Below are 16,991 nucleotides of genomic sequence, written 5' to 3'. Positions count from 1 at the left end.
AGGCTAAATTGCCCCTTAGTGTCCAAAGATGTGCAGGTTAGGTGGATTGGTCATGCTAAATGTGAGGGGATACGGGGATAGGATGAGAGAAAGGGCCTAGGTGAGATACTCTGTTGAAGAAGCGATGCTATCTTGATGGGCTGAATGGCCTCTTCAGCACTGTAGCGATTCCATGAACCAGGAATGATGGAGAAACTGTTCACTGAAGCATTAGCGGGCAGCGTATATGTATCGGATGCGATCTATATGGAGCATCAAGGGAAGTTAAAGGTGCCATTTAAATTCAAGTTGTTGTTGCCCTCCGGAAAGGTGGGAATCGAGGGCAGGGAAGGAGCGGGTTTAAGCGGCAGGGCGTCCCCTCCTCGTTCCGGGCCTTCCCACATATTGGGAGCTAAGCTCTGCATCCAACACTGCCCAGGGTGCCCAGTTACAGGTCGGTCACCTCCTGAACCACCAGGGCTCTGCGGGACTTTTATGATGACCTTTCACCCCAGCGAGGAAAGCAAACAATGGGAGGGCCAGCGGAATGGCCCCAGTCTGCCCTCTCAACTGCCCGGGACAATTCAGTGAACAATTAGTCGGCTTTACCCGGTGGAATTTTTCACAGCAGTTGGCCACGTTCTCCTTCCTTTGACTCAGAAGAGAATGGTGGATGGGCACCGAATCTGGGGCGAGGATTTTAGCTTGACCGCCCAGCCTTGGGGGGATTGGGTTGGGCGGGAACAGGAACTAGTCCAGCTTGGAGTGATTGGGGCATTCACTGGCCTACGACATATTGGACAGGGCCCCAGACCAGCAAGAGGGGAGGTATTGCCATGTAACACCAGTCGTTTAATGACATCTGGTACAGAGCTGTTCCCCACCGCGGGTACAGTACAAAGAAAACAGTCTCATTTGCTAACGTCGCGTTCTTACATCCAGCTTCCTCCATTCTCTGCAAGCCAGCTGCAGAGCCCATTTCCCCGTCGCTCCTCCTGTCGGAGCTGAGGTAAAATGTGCGCCCTCTCACGGCCACAGCGGGTCCGCGCTTCCAACCGTCGCGAGTCCAGGCGTCCCGCCCCCCCCCCGACTTGGGGAAAGTTCAGCGGCCGTGTCGCCGCGAGCGGGAACAGGCACTTGTCCGATCAAGAGAAACCAGCTGGGCGTGCTCGCAGGCTCCCTCCTCACGTAGGCCCGGGGCCTACTCCCGCAGGGCTGACCCAGGCTGCCCTCCCAGCATCGGGAAGGCAGGCCGACAACGAGGCCCGGCCCGAGTGTCGCCGGGGACCGTTGGATCAGCAGGTCAGAGTTCACCGGGAAAATGAACCCCAGACAGAAGTACATTTTCAAAACAGTTTTGAGGCACTCCGAGTAAAGTGCTGCGACAAGACTTGGGGGGGGGCACGAGGAAAATCTGTGAAGGCTTAAATAATGACTAAAACACAGTACACAAATTTTAAACAGGTCAAGCCTTGTGTAACTAAAGTTCTCCTTTCCCTACTCACTAAAGCTGCTGAGTTGGCCAACCCAAGAGTGAATCGTGGACTCCCGTTATGTCTTTTTCGCTTTGATTTGGGCCTCCAAATCTCCTCCGCCATCCAACCGGCTCACACCTTTTCCAAGGCTTCCCGGAGTGTAAGTTCCGATTGCCCTTCATCACCAAGAAACTTCCAGAAATTAAGTTAAGTAGCGGGCAAGCTACCAACCGTCAACGCCACCCCTCCATATGAACATAAGAAATAGGAGCAGGAGTAGGCCATCTAGCCCTTCGAGCCTGCCCCGCCATTCAATAAGATCATGGCTGATCTGTCGTGGCTCAGTTCCACATTCCCGCCCTCTCCCCATAACCCTTAATCCCCTCTCTCATCAAAAACCCATCAACCCGCTTCTTAAAAATATTTAGCGAGGTAGCCTCCACCACTTCAACGGGCAGAGAATTCCAGAGATTCACCACCCTTTGAGTGAAGAAGTTCCTCCTCAACTCCGTTCTAAACCGCCCCCCCTTTATCTTGAGGCTGTGCCCCCTAGTCCTACTGTCCTTTCTGAGTGGGAAGAGTTTCTCCACCTCTATCCTATCCATCCCATTCATCATCTTATACGTCTCAATGAGATCTCCCCTCATTCTTCTAAACTCCAACGAGTACAAGCCTAGTTTATTCAGCCTCTCCTCATAGCTCAACCCCCTCAACTCCGGAATCAGCCCGGTATCCATCACCACACCCTTCCAACCACGCCCCATCCCCCCTCCCCGCCACCACCCCAACATCTCCCGCTCACAATCTCAAATCGGATGCAGAGGTTCTCCTGGTTACCGCATTCAATGTCAAGACTCTCCTCGTGTTTCGGACATCAAATTTGCCCCCCCGGCCAACAGTCCCCCCCCAACAACACCCCCTGGTTCCAGCTCTAACACCACCCTGCACCCACCCCCGCCCCACCGGTCCCAGCGCCTACACTGCACCCCCCCCGCAATCCCCCCAACAGAAAGGGTCCAGACGACCCTTTTGTGGAGATGACCAGCGCTGCGCATTTTTGCTAAAAGCAAATTTCCGCGGATGCTGGAATCCGAGAAAATGCTGGAAAATCTCAGCTTTGATAAAGGGCGCTCTGGACTCGAAACGTCAGCTCTTTTCTCTCCTCACAGATGCTGCCAGACCCGCCGAGATTTTCCAGCGTTTTCTGCGCATTTTTTGAGTTGAGTGACTGTTGACCCAACTGCCCCTGGGATTATAAATAAAAGATTTGGTGGATAGAGGCTCAACTTGTCCATGCTGCCCAGTTGGAAGGATATTGGTGAGGCCGCAGCTGGAATATTGGGTGCAGAGCTGGCATTATCAAAAGGATTTAGAATCATAGAATCCCTGCAGTGCAGAAGGAGGCCATTCCGCCCATTGAGTCTGCGCCAAACACAATCCATCTGGATCCCTATTCCCGTAACCCCACACATTTACCCTGCTCATCCCTCTGACGCTAGGGGCAATTTAGAACAACCAGTCAACCTAACACCCTGGACTGTGGGAGGAAATCGGTGCACCCGGAGGAAACCCACGCAGACACGGGGAGAATGTGCAAACTCCACACAAGACACTGACCCGAGGCTGGAATTGAACCCGGGTGCCTGGCATTGTGAGGCAGCAGTGCTAACCACTGTGCCACCGTGCCGCCCCCCCCCCCCATTGGTAAGGGTTCAGAGGAGATTTACCAGGATGTTGCCTGGGGGACTGGAGAGTTTTAGTTATGAAGAGAGATTGGATAGACGGGGGCTGTTTCCCTCGGAGAAGAGGAGACTGAGGGGGGACATGATTGAGATGGAGAAAATGGTGCGGGGCAAAGATAGAGTAAAGAGGAAGGAACTTTTCCCCTTGGTGGAGGTATAAATGACCGGGGGCATGGATTTAAGGGAAGGTGCAGGAGGTTTAGAGGGGATATGAGGAAAAGATTTTTCACCCAGAGGCTGGTGGGGGTCTGGAACTCGCTGCCGGAAAGGGTGGTGGAGGCAGACACCCTCATAACACTGAAGAACTATTTAGATGTGGACTTGTGATGCTGAGGTATGAACCAAGTGCTGGAAAATGGGATTAGACTAGCACAGACTCAATGGGCCGAAGGGCCTTTCTCTGCGCTTTAGATCTCTATGATGCCACATTTGCCCCGAGATTGCTACCAATAGGAATATCTACGACCGATTTTGGTGAATAACTTGGCTGTTTGGCCAACGAGATAGGGTTGGCAATGCCTCACCAACGGGGCAAGGCAACCAGTCATTCCTGTAACTCAGTAGAAGTGTGCGGGGGGTGTAAACTCCTCAGTGCCCGCACCCAGAACGCGAGGCCCCCCCCCACACAATCGCTATTGCTTCTCGGGGTGCAATTTCAGATCTTGAAACTGTGCTTTTTTTTATTCGTATATGGGCCAACATTCATTGTCCATCCGCGAGGGCGTTTCAGAGTCAGTCACATTGGCAGTGGATCTGGACTCACATGTAGGCCAGACCGGGTAAGGTTGGCAGATTTCCTTCCCTAAAGGACATTAGTGAACCAGATGGGATTTTCCAACAATGGTTTCCCGGTCATCAGTAGAGTCTTAATTCTAGATTTTTAAGATGGCAAAGAACCACAAAGGGTTGTGAACAAAGCCCGATCCATCACTCAAACCACCCACTGACTCTGTTTACGCTTCCCGCTGCCTTGGAAAAGCAGCCAGCGTAACCAAAGACCGCACGCACCCCGGACATTCTCTCTTCCACCTTCTTCCGTCAGGAAAAAGGTTCAAAAGTCTGAGGTCACGCACCGACCGACTCAAGGACAGCTTCTTCCCTGCTGCTGTCAGACTTTTGAACGGACCTGCCTCGCATTCTCTGTACCCTAGCATAGGGGCAGCACAGTGGCGCAGTGGTTAGCACCGCTACCCCAGAGACCTGGGTTCAGTTCCCAGCTTGGGTCACAGTCTGTGCAGAGTCTGCTTGGGTTTCCTCCCACAGTCCAAAAGATATAGAAACTAGAAACACAGGTCGGCCATTTAGCCATTCATTCTGATCATCAAATTCAATATCCTGATCTCACCTCCCCCCCCTCCAATCCCTTTAGCCCCAATAGCTATATCTAATTTCTTCTTGAAATCACCCAATGTTTTGGCCTCAACTACTTTCTGTGGGAGTGAATCCCACACATTCCCCACTCTCTGGGTGGAGAAATTTCTCCCCACCTCAGTTCTAAAATGTTTACCCCTTATTCTCAAACTGTGACCCCCTAGTTCTGGACTTCCCCCACCATCGGAAACATTCTTTCTGAATCTACCCTGTCTAACCCTGTTAGAATTTTATAAGTTTCTATGAGATCCCCTCTCACTCTTCCAAACTCCAGTGAATATAATCCTAACCGACTTAGTCTCTCCTCATATGACAGACCTGCCGTCCCAGGAATCAGTCTAGTAAACCTCTGCTACATCCGTCTATAGCAAGGACATCCTTCCTCAGATAAGGAGACCAAAACTGCTCACAATATTCCAGGTGTGGCCTCACCAACACCCTGTACAATTGTAGCAAAACATCCCTATCCCTGTACTCAAATCCTCTTGCTATGAACATACCGTTTGCCTTCTTTACTGCCTGCTGTACCTGCACGCTTACTCTCAGTGACTGATGCATGAGGGCTCCAAGGTCTTGCTGAGTATCCACCTTTCTCAATTTACACCCATTCAAATAATAATCTGTCTTCCTATTATTGCTACCGAAGTGGATAATTTCACGTTATAGTGCGCAAGAAACAATACTTTTCACTGTATACTAATACATGTGACAATAATAAATCAAATCTCACATCTACTGTAATGGGATTTGAACTTGGGTCCCCAGAACATTACCCTGACTCTCTGGACTCCTAGCCCAGCAACAATACCACTGCCTGCCCATAATTTCTCAATATACTCGCATATTATTCATTAGTGTCACAAGTCGGCTCACATTAACGCTGCAAGGAAGTTACTGTGAAAATCCCGCAGTTGTCACACTCCGGCGCCTGTTCGGGTACACCGAGGGAGAATTTAGCACGGCCAATGCACCCTAACCAGCACGTCTTTTGGACTGTGGGGGAGGGGGGGGAACCGGAGCACCCGGAGGAAACCCACACAGACACGGGGAGAATGTGCGGACTCCACTCAGTGACCCAAGCCCGGAATCGAACCCTGGGGTCCCTGGCGCTGTGAGGCAGCGGTGCCAACCACGGTGCCGCCCCATATCGAACTGGACGGTTGTGCCAATCTGACTAAATAACCAATTCACTCTTGGGACGGCCTGTGTTTTCCTACATAGATTACAAGGTACACTGAGATTTACCTCGGTGTCGAGGTGTAACACACTCTGGAGTTAGCTTGCTCAGACAAGAATAAAAAAAAATTCTACCCCAGAACCTTCTGGAAGAAAATCAAGTCCCATATTCTTACCGACAAAACATTTGGCACTCGTTAGCTAGAAAAGTACCTTGAGGTAAGCCCTCTCCAGGTGCCAAAATGTCTGCTGTCAAAAATAGAATCTTCAAGTCCTAAGGCCTATTATTGGGAAACGCTATTAAAACATTTCTATAATTTAAGATGAAAATGAATCCAAGTCCTCTCCTATAACTTGATCTTTCAGCCTAAATTCAACTCAAATAAAATAAAATTAACCTCCTCTGTAACCCTGTCTCCCAACCTAGCCCGCACACTACGCTAAATCTTTATAAAATCAAATCATAAAAATAATCTTTTTTTTTTCTCCTCAATAAATAAATCTCTCTCTTGTGTGTGTGTGTGTTTTTTTTATATATCTTCCTATTATTGGCTGTTTGTCAGGCACCTTCGGAGGCCGCCCCACATCTGTCCACGAGGACCTCCAGGGAAGGTCAAAGGGGAATCCGGCGACAGATGGAACGTCCGAGTGTTGTCCGCGGAGTAAAGGCGTCGCGCCGCTCGGCCATTTCCGGGAAGGCTTTGCCCCCTCGGGTTAGGCGATGCCAAAGTTGCCCCTGTCCTCCAGCAGGCTGGCCGACTTGTTGGCCAGGGTCTCGGCGTCCTTGGCCAGCTTGTAGCCGAAGAGTTTCATGGCGGGCTCGCACACGGTCTGGACCACCTGGGCGATTTTGAAGGGCAGCGCCAGCCGCCACTTCTCGAACTGCTCCGATGAGTTCTTGTGGGTGGAGTAGAGGTTGTCGCTGCCCTGCGAGGCCTGGGTGTTGGTGTAGATCCACTTCTTGACCTCCGGCGTGATGGGGATGCCGGCGAAACGGTACATCTCGTACGCCCGCCGCATGGGCTCCAGCGCCACGTCCTCGTAACGCATCAGCATGAAGCGACCCTTGAGCCAGGCGGGCTGGCTGAGGCCCAGCTGGGCCGAGTTGCGCAGGTTCTCGCAGTTCCCCCGCAGCTTGCCCACCTCCTCGTCGTCCGGCACCACCCCTTGGCTGGCCCAACGCTTCCAGGCCTCGTACTTGCCCGGGAAGGCCACCATGCGGGACGCCAGCACGGCCCTGGGGTCGCGCACCAGCTGGATGACCTTGAGGTTCATGCGGAAGTCCTCCACCAGGGGGCGGAGGAAGTCCAGCTGCCGCAGGCGCACGGTCTTCATGGCCACGTGCTGCTTCTGGAGGCAGGCGTGGGCGGCCAGCGTCAAGTTGAGCAGGCCGCACCGGCGTAGTCGGCAGGGGAACCGCTCGCTCCAGGGCCTCTTGGTCAGGCCGGGCGGCGTACACACCGGCTTCTCGCACAGCGACTTGCTGGAGCCCCGGCGGAACAGGAAGGCGGTGACGTGCTGGTCGGGCATGGGGAGAAGGAAGTTCTCCAGGACGTACAGGTCGCACAGCATCAGCTGCTGCACCACGTCCCGGTAGACGATGGAGGCGGCCACCGCGTTGGCACCCTTCGGTTCGAAGGTCACCGTCCTCTCCACGTGCCACAGCGGCTCAAACAGGTAGAAGATGTTGCTGTTCTGGTTGAAGAATTCACCCACAAAGGAAGATCCCGTCCTGGTTGTGGCCATCAGTATCAAGTGTTTGCGGCCTGCGCCCTCCTTGGGACTCTCCTGCCTGGGCCCAGCCTGCGGTGACACACACTTCAGCAAGGACGGACTAGTGCCAGCGAGGAGGGAGTCATTCTCCGTCACTGCACGGGAGGAAATAGTGTTGTTGAACCCCACAGATTCCACCTGTGGGAACTTCAGTATCAACCTGTCGGACACCCTGGAGGGAGAGAAAGGAAAACGCAGTGTTAACGGGATAGAAACATCCGGTATCGTCCATCCGCATTCCAAACCCACTTCCACCGACGAGAAGTCTCACAGACCGGGTTAAAGTCCAACAGGTTTTATTTGGAGCCACGAGCTTTCGGAGCACCGCTCCTTCATCACGCGAGCTCCACTCACCGGAGGAAGGGACAGCGCTCCAAAAACTCCAAATAGACCTGTTGTGAGTCGTCTGACTGCGCCCACCCCAGTCCAACGCCGGCATCTCCACATCTCGTCCGTCTAGAAGGACGAGGGCAGCAGATACATGGGAACGCCACCCCCTTGCAAGTCCCCCTCCAAGTCACTCACCCATCCTGACTTGGAAATATATCCATCAGCAGCACGGTAGCACAGTGGGTTAGCACTGCTGCTTCACAGCGCCAGGGACCCGGGTTCGATTCCCGGCTCGGGTCACTGTCTGTGTGGAGTTTGCACATTCTCCCCGTCTCTGCGTGGGTTTCCTCCGGGTACTCCGGTTTCCTCCCACAGTCCAAAGACGTGCGGGTTAGGTTGATTGGCCGTGCTAAGAAATTGCCCCTTAGTGTCCAGGGATGTGTAGGTTAGAGGGATTAGTGGGTATAATATGTTGGGATATGGGGGTGGGTGGGATTGTGGTCAGTGCAGACTCGATGGGCTGAAGGGCCTCTTTCTGTACTGGAGAGTTCTATGATTCTACATCATGATATGGAGATGCTGGCGTTGAATTGGGGTGGGCACAGTAAAAAGGAGCAGTGCTCCAAAAGCTCGTGATTCCGAATAAACCTGTTGGACTTTAATCTGATGTTGTGAGACTTCTTACTGGAAATATATCGGCCGTTCCTTCGCAGTCGCTGGGTCAAAATCCTGGGATTCCCTCCCTAACGGCATCGTGGGTCAACCCACAGCACGTGGACTGCAGCGATTCAAGGAGGCAGCTCACCCCCACCTTCTTGGTGGCCCGGTGGTTAGCACTGCTGCCTCGCAGTGCCAGGGATTCAGGTTCGATTCCCGGCTCGGGTCACTGTCTGTGCAGAGTTTGCACATTCTCCCCGTGTCTGCGTGGGTTTCCTCCGGGTGCTCCGGTTTCCTCCCACAGTCTAAAGATGTGTGGGTTGGGTTGATTGGCCGTGCTAAATTGACCTTAGTTTCAGGGGGATTAGCAGGGTAAATATGTGGGGTTACGGGGATAGGGTGGGATTGTGAGTGCAGACTCGATGGGCTGAATGGCCTTCTTCTGTCCTGTAGGGATTCTATGATTCTCAAGGGCAATTAGGGATGGGCAATAAATGCTGACCTAGACAGCGACACCCATGTCCCACGCATAAATTGTCAGTATAGCATGCTGGAAACAATATTTTTCCCTGTATACTAAATGTGACAATAATAAATCAAATCAAATAGCTCAGGGCAAGAATTAGAATCAATGGGTCAATACAGGGCAGGGATTCTCCAACCTTGCCTGCGGCTGGGATTCTCCAGTCCCGCTGCAGTGAATGGAGATTTGGCTAAGCGCCACATTCTCCATATTCGCTGGCAGTAGCTGTGATGTGCGAATGCCGGGAGAATTCTGGCCAGAACCTATGAAATAATCATAGAGGTCTACAGCATAGAGAAAGGCTCTTCGGCCCATCGAGTCTGTGCTGGTCACAAACAAACCGCCCAGCTATCCGAATCCCATTGCCCCTGACCCGTAGCCTCATGCGCCTTGGCATCACCAGTTCACATCTAAATACTTCTTAAATGTCTTGATTTGATTTGATTTATTATTGTCACATGTATTAACATACAGTGAAAAGTATAGTTTCTTGCGCACTATGCAGAGAAAGCATACCGTTCATAGAGAAGGAGAGAGTGCAGAATGTAGTTACAGTTATAGCGAGGGTGTAGAGAAAGATCAGCTTAATGCGAGGTAGGTCCATTCAAAAGTCTGATGGCAGCAGGGAAGAAGCTGTTCTTGAGTCAGCTAGTACGTGACTTCAGACTTTTGTATCTTTTTCCCAAAGGAAGAAGGTGGAAGAGAGAATGTCCGGGGTGCGTGGGGTCCTTAATTATGCTGGCAGCTTTGCCGAGGCAGCGGGAAGTGTAGACAGAGTCAATGGATGGGAGGCTGGTTTGTGTGATGGACTGGGCTACATTCATGACCTTTTGTAGTTCCTTGCGGTCTTGGGCAGAGCAGGAGCCCAGACCAAGCTGTGATACAACCAGAAAGGATGCTTTCTGTGGGGCATCTGTATAAGTTGGTGAGAGTCGTAGCGGACATGCCAAATTTCCTTAGTCTCCTGAGAAAGTAGAGGCGTTGGTGGGGCTTTCTTAACTATAGTGTCAGCATGGGGGGGACCAGGACAGGTTGTTGGTGCTCTGGACACCTAAAAAACTTATGAGGGTTTCTGTCTCCATCACCCTTTCAGGCAGTGAGTTCCAGAATCCCACCATTCTCTGAGTGAAAAAGCTTTTCCTCACATCTCCTTTAAACCTCCTGTCCCGTATCTTAAATCCTTGCCCCCTGGCCTTCCACACACCTGGCGAAGGAACGGTGTTCCGAAAGCTTGAGGGTTTACTATCAAATAAACTGGTTGGACTTCAACCTGGTGTCGTGAGACTTCTTACGTCCACCAAGGGGAAAAGTTTCTCATGGTCTATCAAGGCCCTCGTCGTTTAATATATAATCACAATTAGAATAACAATTAAGTTGGTATTACAGACTAATGGGCAGCACCATGGCACAGTGGTTAGCACTGCTGCCTCACAGCACCAAGCACCCACGTTCAATTCCGACCTCTGTCACTGTCTGTGTGGAGTTTGCACATTCTCCCCGTGTCTGCGTGGGTTTCCTCTGGGTGCTCTGGTTTTCTCCCACAGTCCAAAAGACGTGCTGCTTAGGTATATTGGCCGTGTTAAAATGCCCCTTAGCGTCAGGGGAACTGACACGGTAAATGTGTGGGGTTACGGGAGTAGGGCCTGGGTGAAATTGCGGTCAGTACAGACTCGATGGGCCGAATGACCTTCTTCTGTACAGTAGAAGATCTGAGGGGATGAACGGTGGTGTCTGTGACCAGGAATCCACCTCGCACGAGTTCACACCTCATCGCGGCGGCAACGTAGATGATCAGATAGCTCACGGTGCGTGCAACTGACCAATCCCCTGGGATCACCAGGAACTGACCGGAATCGAGCAGATACATTCCACGGTTACGAGAGTGCATCAGAAGCTGGGTATTCCACAGAGGGAGGCTGTCATCTCCTCTCCCAACCCCAGCCCATCAAAAGCCTCCCCACCAGATACACGGACAGGGTTAGGTGTGCGACTGAATATGCTCCATTTGGAACAACACCCAAGGACACCAAAGACTAAGACGTGGGCAGCAACACGACCTTAGCAATGGCCTCGCACACTCGGAGAATTAATTGTGAGAAACAGATTCTGAAGCGGATGAGAAATAGCATCTTTTTTTTTCTAATTATTCGTGGGACACTGGCTGGGCCAGCATTTGTTACCCATCCCTAATTGCCCTTGAACTAAGCGTCTCTCTTCAGGGGGCAGTTGAGAGTCAACCATGTTGCTGTGGCTCTGGAGTCACACGGAGACCCAGACCAGGGTAAGGACGGCAGGTTTCCCTCCCTAAAGAGACATTAGTGCCAGAGTGCTGTTTGGGAGGAAGTTCCAGGATTTTGACCCTGTCTCACACCCGCTTCTGTCCCCTACAACCCCTCCCCAGCCCTCTCAGCCAATAGAAAAGGTTATTGAGAAGGATTGCAAGGGGCCGCGGGCTTAGGGTGAGGGGAGAGAGGTATAACACGGATATTAGAGGGAGGTTTTTCACACAGAGGGTAGTGGGGGTATGGAATGCTCTGCCAAGTAAGGTGGTGGAGGCAGGCATGCTGGAGTTGTCTAAGAGTCACTTAGACAGGCACATGAGTGGGTTGGAGATGGGAGGATATAGGAGATTGTTTTAAATAAGGTTCATTAGCATTGGGACGTCCCTGGTAATGTAAAAGGATGTGGTATGATAATAATGTTTTTTCTCTTTGAATTCACAGGTTTTAAGTCGGTCCGTCTTGTTGTCCAACGAGGGGCATACACGCGATGGGTCGTACTTGGGCTGCTCTTGAATGTTCGAGATTGGCCTAGTGCTTCATGTCGTTAGTGTGTGCCTAAACTGGACCAGATACTGGGCAAGACGACAGCTCAGTGACTATCACTGTTTGCTGTGCAGACACATGGATTTGGGTCGGTGTCTGTGGGAGTTTGCGCATTCTCCCCGTGCTTGCGTGGGTTTTCTCCGGGTGCTCCGGTTTCCTCCCACACCCCAAAGATGTGCTATTAAGCTGATTGGTGTAACAAATTGTCCCTAAATTAGTTTCCCTCAATGTGGATTGCCATAAAAACAATGGATAAGGGTTATGGGTGGAGGGGGGGGACTGGTAATGTTAAAATGGCGGCGCGGGCTCGTTGGGCCGAAGGGCCTGTTTCCCAGGCTGTTTTTGTTCTTTGATTACCCATTCAATTGGAACTAAAGGCAAATCAGAGATATCCCGCAACTGTGCAGAGTCAATCCAGTTCACATGGGACCTGCACCATGAGACTACAATACCTTCCAAACCCTCCTGGGCCTGGAGCTCCATTCAGGTTTTGAGAAGGTTAAGGGGTGCCCTGATCAAAGTCTTCGAGGTACTAACAGGAAAATACAGGATGGATAAAGATAAACTATTTCCACAGCTTGGAGGGTTAGAACTAGGGGACATTGTCTAAAAATTAGGTAAAAAGTCTGACAACACCAGGTTTTAGTCCAACCGATTTATTTGATAATAAACTCACAAGCTTTTGGGGTTTCCCTCTTCATCAGGTGAATGGAGAGTTCTGGCCTCAGACACAGCATATAAAGCACAGACAGTTTAGAGATTACTGATTAGAATGCGAATCTTTACACCTAACCTGCTGTTCAAGTCCTAAAGTGGCCGACAATGTGTGTGGAAGGAGCACTGATCACAGGTTACAGAGATGTGTATTGTCTCCAGACAGTACAGTAAGTGAGGTTTTGCAAACCCAGGCAAGTCACGGGGGTTACAGATAGTGCGACATGAACCCAAGATCCCTGTTGAGACCGTCCTCATGTGTGCGGAACTTGGCTATCAGTCTCTGCTGAGTCTGATCTCTATCAGAGAATCTGAATCTCTATCAGAGACTGATAGCCAAGTTCCGCACACATGAGGACGGTCTCAACAGGGATCTTGGGTTCATGTCGCTCTATCTGTAACCCCCGTGACTTGCCTGGGTTTGCAAAACCTCACTCACTGTGCTGTCTGGAGACAATACACATCTCTTTAACCTGTGATCAGTGCTCCTTCCAAACACATTGTCGGCCACTTTAGGACTTGAACAGCAGGTTAGGTGTAAAGATTCGCATTCTAATCAGTAATCTCTAAACTGTCTGTGCTTTATATGCTCTGTCTGAGGCCAGAACTCTCCATTCACCTGACGAAGAGGGTAACCTCGAAAGCTTGTGAGTTTACTATCAAATAAATCAGTTGGACTGAAACCTGGTGTTGTCAGACTGTTTACTGTGTTTACCCCAGTCCAACGCCGGCATCTCCACATCATGACTAAAAATCAGAGCCAGACCATTCAGGAGAGATGTTAGGAAGCACTCCTACACACACAGGGTGGTAGAGGTTTGGAACTCTCTTAGATAATAAGATATAGGAGCAGAATTAGGCCATTCGGCCCATCGAGTCTGGTCCGCCATTCCATCATGGCTGATATGATTCTCATTTTCGTTCTTCTGCCTTCTCCCCATAACCCTTGATCCCCCTCATTGATCAAGACCATATCTATCTCTGTCTTCAAGACACTCATCACTCCAATCCTCCTTCTACCTATGACTTTTGTCTACGCCTCTCGGATTCCACAATAAAGGGGGTGCAAATTTAGAGAATTACATGTGCGCCAGATTAAGGGAGGTCTAATTTAGGGACAATTTGTTAACACCAATCAGCCTAAAAGCACATTTTTGGAGTGTGGGAGGAAACCGGAGCACCCGGAGAAAACCCACGCAGAGACGGTGAGAATGCGCAAACTCTCACACTCAGAGTTCCTTCACTCTGAGGTTGTGCCCTCGAGTTCTAGTCTCTCCCACTAGCAGAAACATCCTCCCCATATCCATTCTATCTAGGCCTCTTCCACAGTGATGCTAATTAGCTGCTAATCTGAGAGAGGTAACTTGTTGTGGAACAAAGGGGATATGAGCCAAAGGCATGGAGTTAGGCCACAGATCAGCCATTGAACGGTGGCGGAACAGGCTCGAGGGGCTGAATGGCCTCCTCCTGTTCCTATGTAGGCTTTTCTGTTTGCCGCGCCAACCCACCCACCAGATTTCTCCCAAACCTGGGGCCTGACCAGAAATGGTAGGCCGGAATTTTCCGGAGCCGGAGTCAGCGGTAGGTCCATTCTGATCTCCTGGGAGGGAGAGGAAGATCCCACTGGCACGAGGGGCTGGAAAATTCCGGCTCTCCAGCAGACCGGATCAGGTCCGGAACATTGAACGCAGGCCATTCGGCCCAACTCCCCGTTGATGCCCCACACGAGTGGGGTTTTTTTTTTGGTTTATCTCGGGTACAAATCCAGCGGAAAGGCCTTTACCTCGAAATGATGTTGTTCTCTTTCTCAATGATCACGAGAGCGGCCACGAAAAACAGAATGATTGCATACTTGCTTCTCATTCTCATCGCTACAGTCCTCGTGCGCCCCCCCGTACCCCAAGCGAAGACCCTCAGTAGTCGGTCAGCGATGCTGTGATTCCGGCCTCAGGGCAATGCCAGCCCACCGGCGAAGGCATCTGCCACGTCAGCTCCTGCCTCTTCCCAGCGACAGCGGACTCTGCTGCAAAGGTGACGAGAGAGAGAGAGAGAGCGGTTTTAGTTCCAATCCGGCCTTCGTAGGCGGACGCCATCAAAGACTTGCCCCACCCCCCCACTCCGGCTGGACGCTATCTCGTCAGAACTGCACGCGATACTCCAAATGCGGCCTAACCGAGGTTTTCTACAGCTGCGACACAAATAGGACGAAAAGGGATTGGTATAGGCTAGTGGGTCATTGTTTTTGTAACTGGGCGGCGCAACATCGTGGGCCGAAGGGCCTGTTCTGCGCTGTAATGTTCTATGTTCTATGTTCCCCGTCCACCCACCCTCTGCGCCCCCTTCGTAACTGACACTTCCACGCTGGGGAGAGAGTCTCTGACTGTCCACCAGACTTCTCCCAAACCTGGGGCCTGGCCAGAACTCGTAGGCCGGAATTTTCCGGAGCCAGGATAAACTAGGCTTGTACTCGTTAGAGTTTAGAAGAATGAGGGGAGATCTCATTGAGACGTATAAGATGATGAATGGGATGGATAGGATAGAGGTGGAGAGGCTCTTCCCGCTCAGAAAGGACAGTAGGACTAGAGGGCACAGCCTCAAGATAAAGGGGGGGCGGTTTAGAACGAAGTTGAGGAGGAACTTCTTCACTCAAAGGGTGGTGAATCTCTGGAATTCTCTGCCCGTTGAAGTGGTGGAGGCTGCCTCGCTAAATATTTTTAAGAAGCGGGTTGATGGGTTCTTGATAAGAGAGGGGATTAAGGGTTATGGGGAGAGGGCGGGAATGTGGAACTGAGCCACGACAGATCAGCCATGATCTTATTGAATGGCGGGGCAGGCTCGAAGGGCTGGATGGCCTACTCCTGCTCCTATTTCTTATGTTCTTATGTTCAGAATGAGTGGTAGGTCCATTCAAATCTCCTGGGCGGGAGGGGAAAATACAGTAATTTTGTAGACCTCAATCAGGTCTCCCCTCCATATATCTGGTGTTTCTCACAGTGCAGCTGAAGCAAAGTAACTTTTTGCAAGCTGTGTCCAGCACACCCTCTAATTCTATCTTTCACTCTCATTCTGCGCTTCTAAAACTTCACTCTCTTTTAAGCTCTCTAACAATGTTCTCACTACATTCTTTCATTTCCTTCTCTATGAACGCTTTGTCTGTATAGCAGGCAAGAAACAATACTTTTCAGTACTGTTGAGGGGGTTGGACAATGAAGAGAGACTAAATAGACTGGGTCTGTACTCATTGGAGTTTAGAAGGATGAGGGGGGATCTTATAGAGACGTATAAGATAATGAAGGGGACGGATAGGGTAGAGGTAGAGAGATTCTTCCCGCTTAGAAAGGATAGCAGGACTAGAGGGCACAGCCTCAAGATAAAGGGGGGGCGGTTTAGAACGGAGTTGAGGAGGAACTTCTTCACTCAAAGGGTGGTGAATCTCTGGAATTCTCTGCCCGTTGAAGTGGTGGAGGCTGCCTCGCTGAATATATTTAAGTCACGGGTAGATAGGTTTCTGATAGACAGGGGAATTAAGGGGAGAAAGCGGGAAAGTGGAACTGAGCCACGACAGATCAGCCATGATCTTATTGAATGGCGGGGCAGGCTCGAAGGGCTAGATGGCCGACTCCTGCTCCTATTTCTTATGTTCTTATGTTCACTGTATCCCAATACATGTGGCCGTAATAAATCAAATCAAATTCCAGTGAAAATAATCCTGGTTTGTTCAATCTCTCCACATAGCCAACACGCTCGAGACCAGGTAACATCCTGGGGAACCCTTTTCTTTTGCACTCTTTCCTAAGCTTCTGGTGATCAGAACTGCACGCAATTCTCCAAATGCGGCCTAACCAGGGTTTTGTATAGCTGCAACTTAAATTTCCAACCCAATCAAAGATCAAAGGAACTGAAAAAGACGCACTAGTTAAAAAAGATTGTAGGCCGATTGGGATTCTAGAATTCTATCGCATCCCGCCTTTTATAATCTCTCACATTTAATTATAAAACCACAATTTCCACGCGCCAACTCTGATTTACTGGTGGAATTCGCCAAGGGGTTCACCACTGTCGCAACCCCTCGCCAACCCGCAAACTTACTGAACATCTTGATGTTACAGACCCGACAATACACAGCAAGCCGGTTAAACGGAAAGTCCTTCCGACAGATGACTGTTTCTCCCACTGTTTACCACACCTGAGCCAGGATTGGGGCCTGCCTCGTTGTCAGGGGACCTCGATGTAAATAAGCCTCCTTCCTGTGGGACTTAACCTGCGACCTTGTGACCCACACTGCTGGCAAAGTGCCAGACAATTAATTGCGCTTCATTATAGACCGTTTCCGGGTTTCTGTCCAAGTTATTCCCTCTCAACAACAAGAACAAGCTTCCGTTTTTTTTTTAAGTTCGTTTGTAGGATGTGTGGGGTCGCTGGCTAG

At 50.8% G+C, this 16,991-nt stretch overlaps 1 protein-coding gene across 2 annotated transcripts; it reads right to left on the bottom strand.

Annotated features, from left to right (window-relative positions):
• Positions 1–3,131: 3,131 nt before the first annotated feature.
• Positions 3,132–14,583, bottom strand: LOC145360440 (carbohydrate sulfotransferase 3-like). Of its 2 annotated transcripts, none has more exons than XM_080215650.1 (2): positions 14,349–14,583; positions 3,132–7,688 (listed from the first exon to the last, which is right to left on the bottom strand). In XM_080215650.1, exons 1-2 carry the CDS (start codon positions 14,432–14,434, stop codon positions 6,458–6,460), a joined length of 1,317 nt encoding a protein of 438 aa, XP_080071776.1. In that variant the 5' UTR covers positions 14,435–14,583; the 3' UTR covers positions 3,132–6,457. The 2 variants fall into 2 exon arrangements, with proteins under 2 accessions (XP_080071776.1, XP_080071777.1); XM_080215651.1 differs by having other exon boundaries at positions 14,418–14,583.
• Positions 14,584–16,991: the final 2,408 nt, after the last annotated feature.

Source organism: Carcharhinus amblyrhynchos, chromosome 31 (genome assembly GCF_965287045.1).
Source record: "Carcharhinus amblyrhynchos chromosome 31, sCarAmb.v2.hapA, whole genome shotgun sequence".
Classification (NCBI taxonomy): domain Eukaryota; kingdom Metazoa; phylum Chordata; class Chondrichthyes; order Carcharhiniformes; family Carcharhinidae; genus Carcharhinus; species Carcharhinus amblyrhynchos.
Note: the sequence above shows the minus strand (reverse complement) of the source record. Positions and strands in the feature narration are given on the sequence as shown.